Genomic DNA, 17,587 nt, shown 5'->3' with positions numbered 1-17,587 from the left:
GAACGCTGAATGGAAGTGACACCACCCGGGACAGAATCCAGCACGGACTGCTTCCCAGTACCCTCTTCCTGGGCAGCGCAGCCTGGCTCAGGGAGTCAGAGTGGAAACGTGAACCTCGGCGGAAGGAAGGAGCCCTGCGCTTTCTGAGCTTCTCGGGTTTCCTCTTAAGTCTGAAGCAGCAGCTTCACGCTGAGCGGCAGTGGCCATGCTGGCCAGGTAAGACTCATGAACTCCCGGTGTTAGGCAGCAAGTCAGAAACTGAGCCCACGTGTGCATGAGAAAGGCCTGAAGACCAGCACCCACTGCAGAAGCTCCAGAAGCCCACCATCTTGCACTTCAAAGTCCTGCCCGGATCCTGATGACCTCCCAGGTGGTCCCAGCCCTTCCCCCAAGGAAAGGGCCCAGGAGAATTCTCTCTCCTGAGGACCAGATGGGTTACCTGACCTGAGAACATGGGGCAATAAAACCTTAGATGCCCCAAGGGAAGCCCCCCTACTCTGCCCCAAGCTAGCAAATCTGGGGAGGAATTTGCTAATTTTCACCCAACAAACCCTTCGGCCAGGACCCTCCATCCTTTGTCCTGGAGGAGAGGCGGAGGTGGGTGAACAGACTCCCTAGGGAGTCCAAACAGACTCAGCTCTCTGCTTCTCTGCTGAGCCGCCCGCCTGGCCTGCCCAGGTGTATTCTCTCCACTCTACCATGTAACCTCGCTCTCCCCCAGTCCAAGAGACTGATCTGACAGATGCCCTATCCCAAATAAAGTCTTATCACTTCGCTCTCTGCCTCACACCTGAATTCTTTCTTGCATGAAGACAGAACCCCACAGCTTCCACGCCTTTCCGCTGGTGACACCAGGGCCGACCAAGGACAAAAAGCAAATGGTTCCCTCCCTTTCATCAAACAGCAGTGGATCAGGGTTCATCTTGGAAGGGGACAGGGGGCACGGAGATTCTAAAACGTGCTAGAAAGACACACAGGTAATTTCTTAATATTAAGTGAGGAAGCTAGTCTTAACAATGACATACAACTGAGGCATCTAAAAGGAAAAGTTGTATTTAACAGAAAAATAAAGTGAATATGAATCAGTTAAACATCCAACAACCAAGAGGGGGGAAATGTGCCACGGACAAGACTAGGGGCCAATGCCCTGCCTTGTACTGGGATGGGGAGTTGGTCCAGCTTTTATGCAGGCTTTTTTTTTTTTTTTTTTTTTTTGACAGGCAGAGTGGACAGTGAGAGAGAGAGAGACAGAGAGAAAGGTCTTCCTCTTTGCTGTTGGTTCACCCTCCAATGGCCACCGCAGCCGGCGCGCTGCGGCCAGCGCACCGCACTGATCCAATGGCAGGAGCCAGGTGCTTTTCCTGGTCTCCCATGGGGTGCAGGGCCCAAGCACCTGGGCCATCCTCCCCTGCACTCCCTGGCCACAGCAGAGAGCTGGCCTGGAAGAGGGGCAACCGGGACAGAATCCGGCACCCCAACCGGGACTAGAACCCGGTGTGCCGGCGCTGCAAGGCGGAGGATTAGCCTAGTGAGCCGCGGCGCCGGCCAACAGGCTTTTTTTTTTTAAGATTTATTTTTTATTTATTTGAAAGTCAAAGTTTCAGAGAAAATAGGAGATACAGAGAGAGAGAGAGAAAGAGAAACAGAGAGAGAGAAAGAAAGATCTTACATCCACTGGCTCACTCCCCATATGCCCCCAATGGCCAGGGACTGGGCCAGGCCAAAGCCAGGAGCCCAGAGCTCCTTCCAGGACTCCCACATGAGTGCAGGGGCCCAAGCAGTCTGTCATATCCCACTGCTCTGCTGAGTGCAACAGCAGGAAGTTGGATCAAAAGTGGAGCAGCTAGGACTCGAACCACTGCCCATATGGAATGCTGGCCTTGCAGGCAGAGGCTTAACCTGTGTACCCCAGCGCCAGCACAATGCTCTTCCTTTCAAAGCACTCTCAGAATGAATCACTGTGAAAAGGCAAGTAACAGCCCACGAGAAACAGGCTTTGCTCCGCTACTGGAGGACGGCGAGAATGGGCTAACAGCCCCCCTCCCTGAACCACACAGAGAGCCTGGGGCTGAGCCTGGTTCTTCTGGAAGGAAATGAGCAGGAATCGATGTCAACACCCACTCTGGACGCTGCAGAGTGCACGAAGCCCCTTGCCAGTAGGCACTACCATGTCACGAAGACGTGACATCACCGCTCCTCTCTCAAGCCACCTGCTGGTGCCTGCCCTCTCTCGGGACGAGCTGGCACGAGGTGGCAGCGTGGGGCTTTCTTAATCCACAGGCAGGGTGTTCCCTCAGATGCCTCTCTCTGAAGTCAGAGGGACGAGGCCACCTTGGGGCAGCCTACACCCTGCCCAGGGCGGCCCCTCACGCACTCTGGGGGATAACCCACGGGCAACGCCTTAACTATTTCCCAAGTGTTACTTCTTAGGGAGACGGAGCACATGGTATACTAGAAGGAGAAAAAGATTCCAAGAAACCGCACTGGAGCCCAGACACTCTCCTCGCCCTTTCACGCATCTGCAGGTTGGCGCCAAAGAAACGAACAGGACAGCGTGTAGTGCTAGGACGCCATGGAACAGTTCCATAAGTAGGGCGCGCCCTCGGCGGCTCAAAATCCACTTAGAAACAGGAAGGACCGTTCTCGTCCACAGCCTCAACATCACGAGCTCACCCAAGACAATCTAAACTGATTCGATAGGGGTGGGGGGTGGGGCGCGCTGGCCGCTGGTACAGTGAGTTAAGCTGCTGCCTGCACTGCCACGTCCCATATCGGGGCACAAGTTCAAGTCCAGGCTGCTCCACTTCTGATGCAGTGTGCTTGAGAAGGCATTGGAAGACGGCCCAAGCCCTTGAGCCCCTGCACTCATGTGGGAGATCCAGATGAGGCTCCTGGCTTCAGCCTGGCCCACCTGCAGCCATTTGGGGAGAGAACCCAGGGATGGAAGACCTCTCTCTCTCCCTCCCTCTCTCTCTCTTTCTCTTTCTCTCCCTCTGTAACTCTGCCTTTCAAACAAATCTTTAAAAAAAAAAAGATAGGGCATCTGCTACAGGCTGAAACCTGTCCCACCAAAATTCACACTGCGAAGCCCTAATTCCAGGAGCTCAGAACTTGACTGACAGTACGTGAAGCCAGGGTCCTTAAAGGTTGCATTAAAATAAGATAAACGATTTATCATGAAGGTGGATCCTAAAGCATCACAAACGGTGTCCTCAGAGGAAGACGGAATCGGGGGACGATGCACAGGGAACCACATGAAGACACGGAGAGAAGACAGCGGCCGACCGGGCACGGAGAGAGGCCTTAGCAGAAACCAATCTCGCAGAGATTCTGACCTCAGATTTCCAGCCTCTGAAACTGTGAAAAAAAAGCATGCCTGCTGTTTACGTGCCGGTCTGTGGTGCCTGACTCTGGCAGCCCCAGCCAATGATAACATCACTGAACACGCAGGGCACATTCCAGTCACTCCAGCTGGGCCCGTCGCTCATTCATCGAAGGTCCAGGTTCAAGGGCTGCATTTGTCACTGTGTCTCTCTGGGAGCCTCCTTTATCCAGCCTTCTCCACGCGTGACACTGATGTTCTCGGCCAGGCCGGGAGGTCTTACGGCAAGTCCTGCTTTCTGTGTTTCTCTGACTGCTTCCTGGGGGTTGGATTCAGACTGAACAGGTTTTGGCCAGAAGTCTCCCCAGTCAGGTGGCACGCAGCCTCGCGTGGCATCACCAGCTACTGCTACCTGGTTTGTCCCCTGCACGGACGATCCCTGGGCTCTGCAGATCCCCCCAGGGTAAAAGTATCTTTTTCCCATTGTAGGAAGTCATAATTTACAGGGAGAATCTTTGAGACAATGGGATCCCAAAAATATTTTACCAGAAGTGTTTTGGTAATTACGGATGATCTGTGCCTGAATCGGTTATCACCTGCAGGTTGCAAAATGCTGTTTTCCCTTTTCTGTAATCCCACCCCACCTTCTACCTCACTCAGTGGGTGTTCTTCTCTCAAGAAAACCTGTGTTCTTCTCGCCCCTTCACCTCACTCTGGCTCCACTCAAGGAGCAAGAATCACTCAGTAGACAATGATTTTTTTAATTTAATGTATTACAATCCATTTCCAATTAATTTGTCTTTATTTTGGTAAAATGCATACCATATCTTCTATGTATAAAGTTAACTGAAAATGATCTTAGTGGAGAATGGGACTGGGAATGGAAAAGAAGTTCAAATTTCAATTCTCATAGTAAAAATATATATATATATCATAAAGTTTACCACTTTAACCACCTTTAAACATGCAATTCAGTGGCTTGAGGTACAGATCTAATGTTGTATAATCCTCACCACTAATCATTTCATCATCCCAAACAAAACTCTGTATGTATCAATTAATAACCAACTGATTTGAAATACCCATTGTTTTTGAAACAATTATGATCCAGGCCCACAATATATATGTATCCATACAAATATATATTACACACAGATATGCAAACACATAAATATGTGTATTTAAATAATGGAAATGGCTTCTAACTCAAGCAGCCACAAAGACCAATGGTTAGTATTCAAACTTAGCCAACAATAACAGAACATTATGCAAAAAGTTGGTAGACCCAAATGACAAGACTTTAACCCAGTGATCAAAAATAAATAACCTCACAGGGGAAAAAAAAAAAAAAAAAAAAAAAAAAAACAGAAACTAGGTGTCTCCTGTTGTAAGTACCCAGGACCAGGTACCCAGTAACCTGATGGGAGGCACCCAGCACCACCCATGAAATACTCTAGCCAAGAACAACAACAACAACAAAGAGTAAGGCCTTGATTTGATCAAGCTTCTACATCTACCGCTTAACAAGAAATCCTGAGGTCAGAGAATGCGATAGGGATGCAATCAGCAAAGTCCAAACTGTGGAAACTACAGAAAAGATGACCCAATAACAAAGACACCCCACCCCCAGCCCGACACTGTGGCATAGTGGGTAAAGCTGCTGCCTGCAGTGCCGCATCCCAGCTGCTCCACTTCCCATCCAGCTCTCTGCGATGGCCTGGGAAAGCAGTAGAAGACAGCCCAAGTCCTTGGTCCCCTGCACCCATGTGGGAGACCTGGAAGAAGCTCCTGGCTCCAGGCTTCGGCCTGGCCCAGCCCAGCTGTTGGAGGCATTTGGAGAGTGGATGGAAGATCGATCTCTTTCTCTTTCTCTCCTTTTCTCTGTGCTATCTATGTGTAACTCTGACTTCCAAATAAATAAAGCCATCTTAAAAAAAAAAAAAAAATCCCTTCCAAAAACTGAACTCAGAGAAAAAAACTCTGCCCACCACCACAGAGGAATGACAAGAAACAATGCTATAGCTTCCTGAACTCGAAGTTAAGCACACAAACCTACAAGCCAATAAGCTCCCTTGCTTCCGGCTACATTGTTGCCACAGCTTCATGGCAAGGAATCTGGACCTGTTGGCTGTGACAGGTTCACAAACCACTGGAAGACTATGAGAAGGGAACCAGCATGACACAACATTTAAAATGACCAAATTAAAAGTATTAAAAATATAGGCAAGACGAAGGAGGCTAGAACTGGCTAAAAAGTTTAAGTTTTATTCCATAGGCCATAGAAGCCACTCTCTATCGGAAGGTAAATTAAAGAGGTCAGTGTAGGGGCAGGGGTGTTGAGCCGCCACTTGGGACACTGGGATCCCATATGGGCGCCAGTTCAAGCCCCAGGTGCTCCATATTCAATCCAGCTCAATGCTAATGCGCCTGGGAAAACAGCAGAGCCTGGTCCAAGTGCTTGGGCCCCTGCACCCAGGTTGTTCACCCCAGTGGAGTTCCTGGCTCCCAGCTTCAGCCTAGCCCAGGCCTGGCTATTGTCTGCCTCTCTCTCTCTCTCTCCCTCTCTCTCTTTCCCTCACTCTCCCCCTCCTTCCCTGCTCTCTCCCTCCCTCTCTGTTGTTCTGCCTTTCAAATAAATAAATAAGGGAAAGCTTGTGGTGCAGCAGATTAAAGTGTTAGACACAATGCCAGGACCCTGTATCCAAGCACCAGTTCAAGTCTGATCCAGCTCCCTGCTAACGCACCTTGGAAGGCAACAGAGGATGGCCCAAGTGCCCAGGCCCCTGCCACCCATGTGGAAGACCAGGATGGCGTTTCTGGCTCCTGATTTCAGCCTGGTCCAGCCCTGGGCCATTGCAGCCATTTGAGGAGTGAACCTGAGGATATAAATCTGTCACTCTGCTGTTTAAATAAATAAACTTTTTAAACAGATAAATCTTAAAAAGTAAAAAGGAGGGCAATGTCACACACTGTTATTTTATGTGCATGGGTCCCAGAGCCAGGTTCTAATCAGAGCTCTGCGGTTTATAGGCTGTGTGACCTTAGACAAGCTAATCCATCTCTCTGTGCCTCACTGTCCTGTACAGATAAGTCTCCCGAACTGTATGATGGAGATAATAACAGTGCTTAAACGTCACAGGGGTGCTGTGAAGATTAAACACTGGATATAAAGAGTGCTTACAACAGCGTTTGGCTTTTGCAAGTGTTGGATGAACATAAGCTGGTGTTGATGTTATTATTTGCATAACTTTTCTGAGTCTTAGCTTCTTATCTGACAAATCAAGCCATCAGTGGCTTCCCTGCTACATTGAGGTGACTGTGAGGATGAAGTAATGGGGACCAGCTCCCCACGTGACCTGCTTGTCTAAACCACTGTTGGAAATGAGGCCCAGACCTCAGTATGGGGGCTGACAAATAGTTGGCGTCACTAACACACGGGAACGAAGTTAACACGCAACTTTCTGATTGCCATCACCATGGCAACCACAGCCGATTTTTAGAAGATTCCCTTGGCAGTTCCAAGGAGAATGGAAACAGCGGTGCAGGGACGAGCCCACGGCCCTGCATGGGAGCTATGGCCATGCAGCAGTCAGAATGACGAGGACCCAAAGAGAAATGGAGAAGGCAGGACACGCCTGGTCCAGGGAGGCAGAATGTTTAAGTCGCCTCACTCTGTCCCTCTATCAGTTCCTGTTGCTGGTGTCTCTCCTCGATACCCATAATAAGTACAGAAACCTCAACTAGGAAGAAAGTTAAGTTGCAGGCTAAAAGTAAGGAAGAACCAAGAAGATGGATTCAGTTCTAGATAAGCAAGGTCTAAAACAGCTTTGGGGCCAGCATCCGGCAAGGTAGATAAGACAGCTTGGGAAGCCCACATCATCCTATATCAAGTGCCTGGGTATAACCTGGAGACATCAGGTGATGGCTCCAGCGGCTGGGCTCCTGCCGTGCTCGTGGGAGATGTGGACTGAGTTCCAGGCACCTGAACTCTGCCTGGCCCAGCCTTGGCTGTTGCAGCCATCTGGGGTACGAACCGACAAATAGGAGCGCTCTCTCTCCTGCTCAAATAAAATAAAGAATAACAATCTTAAATATAAAATCTCTGTGACGGCCGAGTTGAGATGTCCCAAAGACAATGGCCCAAGTACTTGGGTTCCTGTCACCCACGTGAGACCTGGATGGAGTTCCTGGCTCCTGGGTTTGGCCTGGTACAACCCCAGCTGTCGCAGTGGAGTGAATCAATGGATAACACACACACTCTCTCTCTTTCTCCCACTTTATCACTCCACCTTTCAAATAAATAAATAAATTTTGTAAAAAGAGACTTTATTTAGGGGCTAGTGTTGCGGCATAGTGGGTAAAGCAGCCACCTGCGACACTGACATCCCAAATGGATGCCGGTTCAAGTCTTGACAGCTCCATTTCTGCTCCAGCTCCCTGCTAATGCGCCTGGGAATGCAGCAGAGGACAGCCAAGTACCTAGGCCCCTGCACCCATGTGAGAGACACAGAAGCTCCTGGCTCCAGCCTGACCCAGCCCTGGCCATTGTGGCCATTTGGGGAGGGAACCAGTGGATGGAGGATCTCTTTCTCTCCTTCTCTCTGTATGTAACTCTGCCTTTCAAATACAATAAAATATATTAAAAAAAAAAAAAAAAAGAGAGAGAGACTATTTTAAAAATTACTCGAACTAACAACAGTCCAAAAGCTACTGCACCCTTACCTTAGAAAGACAAGAAGATTTAATTGCCTGGTGATGAACGTTCCAGACCAGTACATCCCAAACTTTAATGTGCACCCTATGTCCTGGGGGTCTACTTAAGACACAAACCCAGACCCACCTGGCCTGTAACAGGCTCCCAAGCAAAGACAACACTGCTGGTCCTTGGACTAGAAACTTCAATGGCAAGGCTCCAGGTGGACCACTCAGTGAACATGGCTCCTGCGGTCACCGTAGCTGACCACAGTGGTGACTACTGGTGGACCAGGAGCTCTAGGAAAGCCTGCCACACTGTTCAACGTCCCACAGACTCCAACGCACACCTCTTGCCATTCCCATAGCACTTGGTGATTCCCAAAATGTTCTCGAAGTTTGTACTTCATCTGAGCATCACAGACAGCCCCCCCCCCCCGTTTTCCATGGGGTGATACTGAGTACCCGGAGAAGTTAACGACAGCCTCAAATTCTCAACACTATCGGTCTCTGCTGCCTTCTGGTCCAGGGCTCTTTCATCAAACAGAACTAGGATCGAGGAGGGGAAGGCAAGCGCTGGTGCGTGAGAAAGTCCTGCAGAGCTCAGAGCTGCAGTCAGGAGGGAGAAGAGAGCAGGGAGGCCAGGTGGCCTCACCCAGACAGAGAGCAGGGCACAGGGAAGGGTCCCCATGAGCCTCACCTACTGCAGTGTTTCACCACCGATGGAGAGGTCCGAAAGGCGGGGCACTGGGAGACAGTTAGGGCTCCTCTGACAGTCTGCTCAAACAGACCTGCACCCTGAGCTCCTGACACCACACACTGCCTGTCAGCCCTCACCTGCAAAGTCGCGTGTCACCTAAGCGAGGGGACAAGGTTAGCCAGGGAAGGGGCTGGCAGACTAGCAGCACAGTTTTGCTGTGTTTCCCCTTCCAGCACCTACTGCGACCACAGCAATCCTTTGGGACTTCTGGTGATGAGACCTGCGGTGTAGGACAATGACCCAGCTCTATCAGGCTGGTGCCCAAGCACCAAGGGACAGGAACAGGGCTGAAGACAGGGAGGACCTGCAGGGACCTCCACACACCCTTCCTCCGACAGATCTGCAGAGGGGCCCTGGAGGCACTGGGCTAAGAGGGCATCTGAAGCAGAGCTTGCCCAGGCTGCAGGATTGCAAGTCCAGCAGACTCCCTGGGGTGGGACCAGGCGTCAGCTGGCTGAGGCGGACATTTGGGGAGTGAACCTATCAACGGAAGATCTCTTTCTTTTTCTTTCTCCTCCACCCCTTCAAATTAAATAAAGTTTATACTTTTTTTAAAAAAATAACCCTTTCCAGACTTGTCCCGATGATTCCGGCAACAAGCATCACTTGCCTGCAGCAGTGTGAAAGCGAGGGGGTTCAGAGGAATGTGGGTCAATCACAGAGTTGTCTGGGATCCCCTTCCTCCCTTGGCTAAAGGGGCCCTGATGGCCTGGGCGCTACACAATTCCAAGGCCCCTCCTGTCCCGACGATCCCAGAAACCCTACAATGCAAACAGCAAGAAAGCCCTGGAAGTGAGCTGTTTTAATAATTATCATCTAGCAGTACACAAGCAACTCAAACTTTCACTCCCGGCATGAACACTAGAGAATTTTATGACATCACCAAATATCCAGCAATTTTTACATAATGGAGCGAAAATCAGCCATTTGAAGAATATCCTTAATAAGTGTAACCACATTTTCTCCTCGATAACAAAAGCTGGAGAGAGGGTTTTACCACAGAGGAGAAATGTGGAAGGCAGGAAGGTTAACTACACAGCCCAGGCTCTAACGGAGACTGGATTAAATGCTTACGAAGGAACATGACAGTGCCGGGAGCTGCCCAGGCCTGTGAGCACGGTACAAACCAGTGACAGGTACTCTCAAAGTGGATGAACTGTGTAGTCTATGGATTACATATCAATAAAGCAGCTCTTTAAAGGGTACAGGACAACTCCTGCCACGAAGGGCTTTACCATCTGGCTGAAATCACATTTAACACGAGGCCCACGAGTCAGGTCAGGGAAGACCCCTGTGTGATGGACGACATGTAAACTCCCACGCATGGACCTCTGCAAATGGCCTGGAAAGGATGGGAGGGCAGGGCAGGGCAGGGGTGAGGAGGAGAAACTCGGGGCCAGAGTTGTGGTGCAGCAGGTTAGGCAGGGGTTAAGCTGCTGCATGCAATGTCAGGCATCCCATAAGGGCACCAGTTCGAGTCCCACCTGCTCCACTTCAGATCCAGCTCCTGCTAATGCACTTGGGAAAGCAGCAGAGAATTGTCCAGGTGCTTGGGCTCCTGCCACCCATGTGAGAAACCTGGATGGAGTCCAGCCTTCTGGCTTACACCTGGCCCAGGCTCCCCATTGTGGCCATCTGGGGAGTAAACCAGCAGATGGAAGGTCTCTCCCTATCTCTCTAAAGGAGGGAGATAAATAAATAAAGAAATCTTAAAATAAAAATAAGGAACCCCTCTGAATGCAGACTGCATAATAATTCACCTGATGTACAACACTGAGATTACTTAATCCCCCTGGGTCTCAATTTCCCTACCTGGTCAAACGAGGACACAACCAGGAAGCACCTACTTCTGGGTACAAGCAGGCTTCAAATCTGTGAAATTCATGCATGTATGGATATTTTCCATGGCATTTTTGAAGACCCTTTGTTTTCGTGGATTCAAACTCTTTTGAACCAAAAAAAAAAAAAAAAGACAAGAAAAACGTCTCTTTTAATTCTATTCTTCACAAACTTTGTGAAGGACCCTAGCATTCTGAAAATGAAGTGATTATTTGTAGAGGCCTTGGGAATGTGTCTGACACACAGTGAGTGCAATGGAAGTGCTTCTAAGACAGGAAGCGCCTCACTTGCCCTCCCCAGCCTTCCCCCACATCGTGGGTGAACAGGGTCACAGGGCCAAGTAGAGCCTGGTTATCAGCAAAGGCTGCTGGAGGCATTCAATGAATTCAGGAGGAAAAGCACTCAGAACAGAATAGGCATCTAGCAAGCACGCACTAAGTGTTATCTGTTTTTGACTGTTTTTTTACTGCCTACTACTCTTTTAAAAAAAATTCTTTATTTATTTGAAAGGCAGAGTTACAGAGGAGAGACAGAGAGATATTCCATCTGCTGTTTGATTCCCCAAATGGCCATAACAGCCAGTGCTATACCAGGCCGAAGCTAGGAGCCAGGAGTCTCCCATGTGGGTGCAGGGGCCCAAGCACTTGGGTCATCGTCCGCTGCTTTCCCATGCACATTAGCAGGGGGCTAGATTGGAGGTGGAGCAGCTGGGCCATATGGCACCCATATAGAATGCCAGTGTTGCACGCGGTGGCTTCACAGCTAAGACACAGCACCTGCCATCACCTTTCGCTTTCAACTACTTGTTGCCAATCACTGTTGGATCTTTGCTATTCCCCATTCACTTGTGAAATTCCACCACCCAAGGCCTCCCTTGCACCCCCAGACACACATCCTGAGCCCTTACAAGACAGCATTTCCACCAGAGAACTCAGCCCCTCAGGCGGCCTGGGTTTTCTTTAAGGCCCAAAGTCCAGTTCATTCCAGAGTGCTCAGCTTCTTCCCATGTGATGCTAGAAAGAACACAAGGACCGCAGCAACAACTCTTCCCAAAGTGCAAAAAAACAAAACAAAACAAAAAAGCTAGGCATATGAACCCTCCTGACCAAGTTTTCACTATTTTTAATGCTTTAATTTGTCCCAAATTTTATTTTAGTTATAAGCTAACTTCACCCAAATTACTGGTCCATGTCTATTTTGACACCTGAACATCTTTCACACCTCAAACTCAAGTGAGTTTTCCCTAACTTTTAAGTTATTTATAGTTTAATGTCTTTTCATTAAGATTTATTTATTTATTTGAAAGAGTTACGGAGAGAGTGCTTCCGAGATGGCTGAAAAGCCATGACTGAGACACATAGGAGCTTCTTCCAGGTCTCCCATGTGGGTGCAGGAGCCCAACACTTGGGCCATCTTCCACTGCTTTTCCCAGGTGCATTAGCAGGGATCTGGATAGGAAGTGGAGCAGCCAAGACATGAACCGGCCCCCATATCAGGTGCTGGCATAGCAGGCCTGCTATGCCACAACTCTGGCCCCTAATGCCTTCATTTTTAATGTGTTACCTTAACCAGTGACAAAGATGGAATGTCCATCACAACCAGAAAGGGGCAAAGAGGAAGTTAGTGCCTTTGCAAAATGCATCTGCTGTAGAGCTACATAAAATTTCATCCTTTTACAGCTCAATTTCATTGTAATCCTTGGACAGCAATTTGGGGAACTCAACACAAACAGGACAACATATCTAACAAGGGAACACGTAAGCATTATTCCAAGACAAGAATGGAAGCTTTTTTGAGTGACTAAGAGTTTTGGGGCTGGTGCTGTGGCTTAGTAGGCTAAGCCTCTGCTTGCAGCGCTAGCATCCTATTCAGGCTCCAGTTGGGGTCTCGGCTGCTCCTCTTCCCATCCAGCTCTCTGCTAATGGCCTGGGAAAGCAGTGGAAGATGGCCCCAGTTCTTGGGCCCCTGCACCCTTGTGGGAGTTCAAGAAGAAGCTCCTGGCTCCTGACCTCAGATCAGCCATTTTGGGAGCGAACCTACAGATGAAAGACCTTTCTCTCTGTCTCTCCCTCCATCTGTAACTCTACCTTTCAAATAAATAAATAAAAATCTTTGAGAAACAATAATTAAAAATGAAAATATTAACAGTTTTAGGTCAATGTTACTTCATGCACTAGGAAGCAGTAATTCTCATAGCAGAAATCAAAATAAAAAGCAGAGACGCCTAGATTCCCAGGACTTCCATAAAGGGAAGACATGAACAGTTAGACCTGAATATGTATATAAAGACCAAGAACAACTACACAAAATTAAGGAAATGACTAGTTCTGACTACATCCATCCAGAAAACAGCGAGTGTGCGTGAATGTTCAAACAAGTCATCACAGTGATGACGCTGCTGTTAGAAAATTCTGAGGCCAGCGTTGTGGCATCGCAGGAGACGCCGCTACCTGCAGCACCGGCACCCCCGATGAGTGCCGCCTCGTGTCCCAGCTGCCCCACTTCCGATCCAGCTCCTTGCTAATGGCCTGAGAAAAGCAGTGGAAGATGGCCCAAATGTTTGGACCCTTGCCACCCATGTGGGAGACCCAAGTGAAGCTCCTGCAGGGCTCCTGTCTTCAGCATGGCCAAGGCCTGGCCACTGCAGCCACTTAGGGAGTGAACCAGAGGATGGAAGACCTCTCACTCTGTCTCTCCTTCTCTATGTAACTCTTTCAAATAAATAAATATTAAGAAAAGAGAATATTCTCCTACAACTGAGACCCCAATTCTCAGTTCCATTGCTTTAAATTTTTTGACACATAATTGTTCATACTGACAGGGTAGAGTATGATAACTCAATACATGCATACTATATAAGGATCAAATCAGAGAAATTAGCATTTCTATCTCTTTAACATCTATCAAGCATTTATTAGTGCTGAGGGCTTGCAGACTACTCTCTTAAAGTTCTCCTGCCCAATCTCTTTTTTTTTTTCTTTTTTTTGACAGGCAGAGTGGATAGTGAGAGAGAGAGAGAGAGAGAGAAAGGTCTTCCTTTTGCCGTTGGTTCACCCTCCAATGGCCGCCGCGGCCGGCGCGCTGCGGCCGGCGCACCGCGCTGATCCGATGGCAGGAGCCAGGAGCCAGGTGCTTTTCCTGGTCTCCCCATGGGGTGCAGGGCCCAAGCACCTGGGCCATCCTCCACTGCACTCCCTGGCCACAGCAGAGGGCTGGCCTGGAAGAGGGGCAACCGGGACAGAATCCGGCGCCCTGACCGGGACTAGAACCCGGTGTGCCGGCGCCGCTAGGCGGAGGATTAGCCTAGTGAGCCACGGCGCCGGCCCAATCTCTTAATAGGTAAATTTCTCTCCTATAGGCTGCAGTGGGTGTCAGTCCTGTCCCAGATGAGACTTTTTGCATCTGTGGCTCCTGGTGCATTTTCCAAGAAGTGTCTGAAGGACCCTGCTGGGCCTCTGGCCCCCAGGTAGTTCAGAATGCAGCTCACCCACTGTGCAAAAGGCAGGCACAAGGAGAAGGTGCCTTGGGACAGCTGCAGCCACGGAGCTCTCTCCCAAGTAACTCAGCTCAAAGAAGCTTGCCCTCTGCTCTGGTGGCTACAGAACGCCGAGTGCCACCAGCAGGCACATCCTGGATCTCCACGAACGTTGGTCCAGGCTTCAGATAACTCTATCCTGGTTTTCTCATCAACTCAGGCTTGGTTCTGATTTGTCTGTTCGACTGTAAATATATGTATATGAGACTCCATATTAAAACAATATGAGCCCTCAGAAATCCTGGAGAGAGATGAGTTTACATGAATCCACAAAAACAGAAAGTTGCCAAGTAGTAAAAAGGAAATGAATGTGTCATTCTCCCTGTCACTATGTGGCTAAACATCAACTGCCCTTGAAATGACATTGACAGTCTAATAAACACACAACCAAAAAGCTGACCCTGCTTGCATGCCGCTCACTTCACTTCATATTGGTTAAGTCTTTCACCCCATGTCCATGCACACTCAGTGACTATCTGCAAATAAAGCAAAATCAATTCACCCATTTGCGGATACTAAAAGGGAACTAAAGAACGTATCTCATCAAGGAAATGAATCCATACCAAGTCTTGCATTCCAATTCCAAAGAAAAGATGAAGAGTTACCGGGTTTCAAAGAGCTGATGTCGCTTGCAAAAATGAATCGCAGCGACCCTCCCAGAATCTGTGGAAAGCAATTTTCTACACAAACATATATACCTAGATGTGCACACGAACAGGATTCTTCAAAAAGACTGCGGCAAAGTGGAATTAAAAGTATGATTCCAACATAGTCCGCAGGTCCTTTCACAATACGTGGAAACAGAAGCCGCCATTAAGGCACAGCAGGTTAAGCCACAACTCGTGATGAGCATCCCATATGGATGACAGTTTGAGTCCTGGCTGCTTCCCTTTCAATCCAGCTCCCTGCAAGCGCACCTGGGAAAACAGCAGAAGATGGCCCAAGTGCTCGGCCTCCTGCCATCCGTGCAGAGACCTGGATGGAGCTCCAGTCTCCCGGTTGAGGCCTTGCCCAGCCCTGGCCATCGAGGCCATCTGAGGCATGAATCAATGGATGGAAGCTATCTGTTTCTCTCTCTCTATGCGACTCAGCCTTACAAACAAATAAATCTTGTTTGAAAATATGTAAAAATGCACATTATGAAAAAGTTGCATAAATTTCAATTTTTTTGCACAAAATAGTCATGCTTTTAACTCCACCTTCTCAGGAAGTTTCTGAAGTATACGCCAGTGCATGTACGTCCATACACAGATGTGTGTGCACGTGTCCCTACACACACATCCGTGTGCACACCCACCCAGGGCAGACTCCTGAGGACGGGGTTCATAACAGTTACAGAAAAGTGGGAAGCCACGTCCGTCCCATCACGTAGGCACACGAAGACGACTGCAGTTTGGGCAGAAACATTTAAATATATTTGTCTGCTTACAATTTCCATTGCAAATGTGATTAGTTTGCCTGAATAAATAGGAATATGATGTGTTGGCCATGTTTTCCTCCTGAGGGTTATCACGGAGTTTTGATTAAGGACAAATGTTTGAAACGCTGTGTATATTTAAGTTCACTGCTCTTAAAATGAGCTAAGAAGTTGTATAGCCTTGATTAAAGGGCTGCCTTCGTGAACTTAAAATTAAAAACAATAAATCCCAATGATTCAAGTGATTGGGACTAACTACGGTCTTCTGCCAGGCAGGCAGGGACGCAGTCCAAAGCGGCTGACACGGTGACACAGGAAAGGTCAGCGCCCGGAGCCGCCTGTCCGCGGGCTTAGGGAATGCTTCCCATTACACGGAATGCCTTTTAAGTGGGGCTTCACAGGAGTGACAGGCGCCCGGGACAATCTGTTCTGTCATTTCCTAAAAGATGCCTCTCAAAGGCTCCCTGGCCGGTACCTAAGTGTTGTCAGATGGGGCGAGGGGAAGGAAGGGGAGGGGGAGGGGAGGGGAGGGGGAGGGGGTGGAGGGGAGAAGAGGGGGTGGAGGGGAGAAGAGGAGGAGGAGAGGAGAAGAGGAGGGGGAGGAGGAGGAGGATGAAGAGAAGGAGGAGAGGAGGATGAAGAGGAGGAGGGAGGGGGAGGAGGAGGAGAGGAGGATGAAGAGGAGGAGGGAGAAGGGGGGAGGAGGAGGATGAAGAGGAGAAAGAGAGGAGGAGGGAGAAGGGGGGAGGAGAGGAGGATGAAGAGGAGGAGGGAGGGGGGAGGAGGAGAAGAAGATGAAGAGGAGAGGGGGGAGGGAGAAGGGGGGAGGATGAGGAGGAGGATGAAGAGGAGAGAGGAGGAGGGAGAAGGGGGGAGGAGGAGGATGAAGAGGAGAAAGAGAGGAGGAGGGAGAAGGGGGGAGGAGGAGGAGAGGAGGATGAAGAGGAGAGGGGGGGAGGAGCAAGGAGGAGGAGTGGGGGAGGAAGGGCAGGAGGAGGGTCCCGGGTCCTCCCCGCGCCCCGGCGCCGGCCCAGTCTCCCAGGCGGTTTCCCAAACGGAAGTCAAGGTGACTTCCCCACCCGCGGGAGGCGGAGCCCTGAAACCTAATAGGATCAGGCTTCTGCCTGGCGGTGCCCCCGGGAAGGAGAAGCCGGGGTCAACTACAACCGGGGTCAAGTGCACGAGTGCCCCGGGGCGGCCCAGCGGCCCCCGGCCCGGCCCCTCCGGGCACCAGCTCCCCTGCCCGCCAAGTGGGAGTGTCCGGCCGGCCAAGTTTCCGCGTCCCGGCCGGCCCTCGGCCGCAGGGCCGCGTGTGCCGCCCGCGAGCAGCGGGCCCCGCCGTCCGGCCGCAGCCGCGAGGGGACAGAGCTGCCCGGCGCCCCGTCTGCGGCCACCGGGGCACGAGGGCGCCGCGCCCGCTCGCGCCTCCGGCCCGCGCTTACCTTGGCGGCCGCCATGCTTCGCCCCGGGCAGCGGCTGCGGGCCGGCTCCCGGATCGTGGTGCTCGGGGCCGGCGGCTCACTTCCCGTCCGGGCGGCGGCGGGGGCGGCGACACAGCCCGGCGGCGTGCGCGCCCGGCCTGCCTCCCCACGCCCTCCCGCCGGCGCGGGTCATGCGGGCGCCGCCAGCCCATTGGCTGGGCCGGGCCGGGGCCGCCGGGGAGCGCGTGACCCGCGGCCTCTGCCCTGCGGCCGGGGAGGGCCCGGGGCCGGGGGCTGCGGCGGGAACCGGGACGCGTGATCCGGGCTGCGTTGCCTGGGGGGGGGGGGCGGCTCGCGGGACCCTCACCTGGGAGCAGGTGGCCCTGGCAGGGCAGCTGCCGGCTGGCACAGCCACGTATCCAGCCGGGTTCTCCTTGGTCCTGACCCTCCCGCTGTCACACAATGGGTCCAGAAAGCTTTGGAGCCGAAAGCAGTGGTCTCAGGGGACATAGCCACTGTTGCTGCCATGCCCACTTTGAGGTCAGATCTGGTCAACTAGGTACCCAAAAGGTGCCTGTGGTGCACTTTATGTAGTTGTGGG

The 17,587-nt window shown here is 50.8% G+C and overlaps 1 protein-coding gene across 4 annotated transcripts in view; it reads right to left on the bottom strand.

Moving 5' to 3' along the window:
• SLC25A13 (solute carrier family 25 member 13) overlaps positions 1-17,165 on the bottom strand; it is a 189,909-nt gene extending 172,744 nt beyond the window's left edge. For 2 of the 4 annotated variants that reach the window (XM_051852956.2, XM_051852957.2), the window contains exon 1: positions 17,008-17,165. In XM_051852956.2, the coding sequence (XP_051708916.2) occupies positions 17,008-17,022 (15 nt within the window). In that variant the 5' untranslated portion in view covers positions 17,023-17,165. The remainder of the gene's footprint in view (positions 1-17,007) is intronic. The other 2 variants (XM_070059810.1, XM_070059811.1) reach the window with 1 other exon arrangement.
• Between the last annotated feature and the right edge of the window lie 422 nt (positions 17,166-17,587).

This window comes from Oryctolagus cuniculus, chromosome 16 (assembly GCF_964237555.1).
Source record: "Oryctolagus cuniculus chromosome 16, mOryCun1.1, whole genome shotgun sequence".
In the NCBI taxonomy this organism is placed as follows: Eukaryota; Metazoa; Chordata; class Mammalia; order Lagomorpha; family Leporidae; genus Oryctolagus; species Oryctolagus cuniculus.
The sequence above is the reverse complement of the archived record's forward strand: the minus strand, read 5'-3'. Positions and strand labels throughout refer to the sequence as shown.